Source organism: Meleagris gallopavo, chromosome 1 (assembly GCF_000146605.3).
Source record: "Meleagris gallopavo isolate NT-WF06-2002-E0010 breed Aviagen turkey brand Nicholas breeding stock chromosome 1, Turkey_5.1, whole genome shotgun sequence".
In the NCBI taxonomy this organism is placed as follows: domain Eukaryota; kingdom Metazoa; phylum Chordata; class Aves; order Galliformes; family Phasianidae; genus Meleagris; species Meleagris gallopavo.
In genome coordinates, this window is record NC_015011.2 from 58,039,192 (window position 1) to 58,044,023 (window position 4,832).

A 4,832-nucleotide genomic window follows, 5' to 3' on the forward strand; every position below is an offset into this window, starting at 1 on the left:
TAATACAAAATAAGGTTCAAAGTTTAATAATATCTTGTCCTTAATACTTCTTTTTTCCTCAGTTTCTAATAGGGAAAAAAACACCACAGTAGTTCAAAGGAATTAGTGAACTATAGTAATTTGAGATGTTTGGGACATGCCTATAGCTATTTAGCAAAAATTTATTTTTGTAATTAGCTATGACTTAATTGTAATTAATTAGTAAATAACTTAAAATAATATTCCTTTTAGTTCTTTCTTAGAATTCCAAGATTCTGGGATATAAAAATTACCAGAATATGAAGAATGTATGAGAAATTTAGATAATACAAAATTATGCCACTGAAGGAAATTATGAAACTTGTAGCTCACAAAAATGTAAAACTTTTATATCTCTATAATCTCTGAAATTTTGAATGCAACAGTCAATAAACATACATACCCATTTGGCAACCCACATTCCAGAACTCTTGAGGATTATAATTTGAAGAATCTGTTCTTGTTCCTTTTGGGTAGATTCTTGTAATGAAACGTGAAGTATGTGAAACAAACTGATTAGCTGAAAAACAGAATCATAAAACCTTAGTAAGGCACATTTTTTAAAAAATTGACATCTTATTTAAATAAATAATAAGATTTTAAGACAATTTCTATGCATGTTACATTACTAAATGTGACACTTTGAAATATGATAAAAATCATATTTTTAAATCTTAAAATGCTCTTTGATAATATTTTTCTAGTATGCAGACTTTTTGAAGGTTTGATAACCAAAATCGTTCCTTCAGGGAAATCTTCTTTACCTTTTTATTTACTAAGTAGACAGTTTTTACACTAAACCTCTCATTTTCCCTGGAAAATAGGAAAGACACAAAAGTAGAAATTGGTTAAAGAGCCCCGTTCATTCTTCAATTGCTCTAGTGGAAACACATATATCCTATCTTCAAACAATTTAAACTTGATTTCTGCTTTGAGGCTTAGAAAACTCAAATGAATCATCTCAAGATCAGTGAGTAGTACATTTCTAAAATGTACTTTATTATCTTCTTTGCCTTCTTCAGAAGATTTTAACTATTCAAATCAGTTGATTTTCTTACTCCTAGCATTGTTATCTCCCATAAAGGCATAAACCACACAGACATGGAAAATCTAGAATTACTTCTATCTACACTATTCCAGTTAAGTGATTAAAAAGAAAGCTTCAAACTTTCAGGATCATCATTCTGATCCTTTCCATTCTTCTCCTTTCCCCTTATTTTAGTTGAACTACTAGATTGCTAGACAGATCGGAGAGGACTTTTAGTACAGACAGCTGGCAAAAGCCTACTTGCTTTAATGATGTTCAGCACCATTCACCTAACCAACCATTGAATCATCTCTGCCAAGAGTGGATGGCAGCTGGGCTGAACCTGAATGAATGGGCTGTGGCAGACTTCATTCTCATGGTCAGTGATCTCTGCTCTTAATATTCCCTGAAGGCTGTAGTCAGGCAGCTGGAGTTAAAGCAGCAGAGACTATGTTGTTCTGGCTGCACCAAATGGAGATAACCCAGCATAGACTGTGTTTTCAGTAATCCACCTTGGCCCATATGAAAGATGTGGTCCAAAGAACAGACTGTCTTCTATGGAGTTTGTTCATTTCATGTGGATTCTCTCATCTGCAGTCAGAGGTACTGATGCTCAACCCCACTGAGAGCTACAGATTGTGTACAGAAAAAAGATCTGTTCCTTACATTTTCATGTAACTTTTAAATCATTTCATGTAGGAAGAAATGAACCAAGAAGTATTCATACATTTTGTATATCACATTAATATTTGTTCTTATAAAGTTACATGAAATTAGAATAATGCTGAATTTCAAATTGGCTCACAAAACCAAATGAAATATAAAAATGCAGTGAAAATGAGTTATTTCTAAAAAAGTGCTACAGAAACAGCCAAGTAAAATTGGACAACAGAAATTCTGCAAAGCTTTTTAACTCTCCCAATGCCTAAGCAATGAAACATAACAACACTGTAATTTTTCTGTTTAAATTAAAAAGAAATACCTGCATGTTTTACAAATTTTTGTGCTTTAACCTCTCCAATTGAATTGTTTTCATAACACTTCTGATGAGCTATTGAATGCTCAAAGCTTACAAACTTCTCAGATTTGGTATAAATCACAAGGTCCGACAACTCCATAGCAATCTTTATCTTCTTCATCTAATAATCAGAGAATAAAATAATGGAAGAACACAAAAAATCACAATATATATTACATTATTAAAAATTCGGAAGAAGTTAACAAATAAGACATATAAAGTGTGGGAAAATATGTCACATGTAATGTGTATTTGACCTTAAGATATGATCTGTGATAGTAAGAGTTGATTCAGTCAAAGACAGTTAAGGTTGTTGTCTCTGTGATAATCAGTAGATGTGGGGTGGATGCAGGGATACTTAGTGCTTCCTGGCATAATATTGGACAGCTTTAGTATTTCCTTGCTTTTCAGACAGGTATATAAACTAAAGTCATTTTTCATGGCTCTTAACATTACTTACATATTAACAATATATGTCCAACTTATATTCTTAAGTACATAAAATCCCAGAAAAGATATACTGGTAGGAAGTACTTTGAGAAATAAAAAGAGTAGAAGGCATTGTACACACTGACAACACAATCTCAACTACAAAAAATAGATAACAGGAGAATATTTTAACATGTCAGACAAATCAATCAAAGATATATTCCTCCATGACCTGCTCTGATGATAGGCAAACTCGATTCTTAATTAAGATGGAAATTTCTCTGGTAAAAGTCTTTATTTAGTCTTGTCCTATTACCAAAGCAAGCAAAAGCTAAGGCTTGTGTACAGTGGAATTGAGCGGGAAATTTTAACATCCTATTCTCTCTTAAACTGAGGTACTATGTGACCTCTTCATTTAACTTAACACAGAGGTATGAGCTAATCAGTGCTAGTATCCAGAAAGAGCTGACAGCGTCAATAAAGCTTACATTCCATTAAAACTTCTGAAAGTAAATTCCCATCTGACATAAACTATGCAAAGTTTAAGTGCATTATTTACTCTGGAGATACGTCCCATGAGGAGCAACGGGAGTCTACTGGCATAGAGTTGAATAATACAACTCTCTCAAAGTGAAAGGAAGTGATGAAGTCAAATTCAACAATGTCACCAGGGTACCTCAGCTGTGGATTTGAATGTTCTCCTGCCCTCCTAACAGAACAGTAGGTTTGATCACAGAATACATACTCCCAATCCAATAGTGTGGGACCCCAGAAGCAATGTTCTCTTCTGCATGTGAAATGTGACCAGACATCTCTTGTTGCAATTGAACCAGATGCACATGATATATGTTCTGGTCTGTAACATAATGTTATAAATACATATGACCCTATTATCTGAAAAGTTTTTCTTCACCTATCCCATCCTTCCTCAGAATTTTGCCTTGGTATCCTTTCTTATCAGGTGGAAAGAGAAAGAAGTAAAGATCTTGAACTTCAAATCACTGAGAGAAAAAAAGACAGTGAGGAACTTACTGTGTCTGAGTAAAAATGTTGAGTCCTGAGAAGTAGTCTATGTACATTCATACAATCACAGTGTGATGTGCAAAACTGTCTAGAAACTGGTTGCATCCTGCCTACTTTAAATGCTGAACAAAGTAGTTTGAAATCAATGGATTTCTGGATTTCCACATTAAGAGAGCTACTGTTCGATTAACAAAATGTTTAAGTTCAATTTGACAATCAAAAAGAAAATGACATCTAATTTTTATAGTGCCTCTTTCAGAAGTAGTATTTAATATTATGTCTTTACATAATAAATGCTGCAACAACTTTTCTATTATAAATGCTTTAAAATGTACTAGTGCAACCAGAAGTCTACGATTGATTTAATTTGACAATTCAGAACAAAGGATCTCTCCAAGACAGATTGTAAGACCATAGAATGGAATAGATATAAAACTGTCCTTCATTATCAGGAATCTCTATGAGTGTCCTTCATGAATAGCTCCAGAAAGGCTTTGGGATCAACAAAGCAGCTGAGCCTATTGTGTCACTGATCACCAAGGCCAAGAATAAGATTCAAAAGTGAAAAATGCAAGTGCAATTAAGGATGGGAGCACAGGGAAGATCTTTTTTAGTTGAATACTAAAACATGGTCCAGTTTGGAATGAGTGGAAAGATTCGAGAAAACTCTAGATCCTTCAAAATATATTTTTCTAAGTAATAAGAACGCCTATATTTTATATATAGTCTCTATTTTGAGATAGCACATTTCTTCTTTTCATAAAAAGGCTGACAGAGAGCTATATGTTTTCTAAATTCAGCTGTTATATAAGTTTTTACCTTTGCCTTTTTTCGAGGTGGAGGTGAAGATCTACCTTCAGATTTTCTTTTTGAGGATCCCTTCTTTGGGTAAAGAGGGGTTTTTTCATCAGTCTCAGTCTCCTCATCACTTGATGTAAGTTCCTCTTCAGATACTTCCCCTGTTTCACCATGACTGTCCTGACCTTTCCTGAGCATAGTTTCTTCAATTGTTCCACTTTTCTTATTTTTTACCAATATTTTGAATTTTAATGCCTGTAGATAAAAAGTTGAGCAGTAGTAACTAGAATTATGTATGTACTAATTGTAGAACTTCATATTTAGATGATGTTTAAAGCATTTTCCTAGCTATTTGTGAAGTATAATGAAATGAGGGAGCATTATATAGTGAATATAGGTATCAGTGATATAGATTTCAAAAGCAAGTAAAACAAACAGAAACAGAGACTGGAGATCAAAGTATTGAATAGAATGTGTATATCTAACAATTCAACAGGAAAAACAGAAAGCTCTGTAATG

The 4,832-nt window shown here is 33.3% G+C and overlaps 1 protein-coding gene across 1 annotated transcript; it reads right to left on the minus strand.

Annotated features, from left to right (window-relative positions):
- Positions 1-404: 404 nt before the first annotated feature.
- Positions 405-4,591, minus strand: LOC109364969 (1-phosphatidylinositol 4,5-bisphosphate phosphodiesterase zeta-1-like). Its single transcript, XM_019611528.1, has 3 exons — positions 4,335-4,591; positions 2,028-2,184; positions 405-538 (listed from the first exon to the last, which is right to left on the minus strand). The coding sequence occupies exons 1-3, from the start codon at positions 4,509-4,511 to the stop codon at positions 405-407; spliced, it is 468 nt and encodes a 155-aa protein (XP_019467073.1). The 5' UTR covers positions 4,512-4,591.
- Between the last annotated feature and the right edge of the window lie 241 nt (positions 4,592-4,832).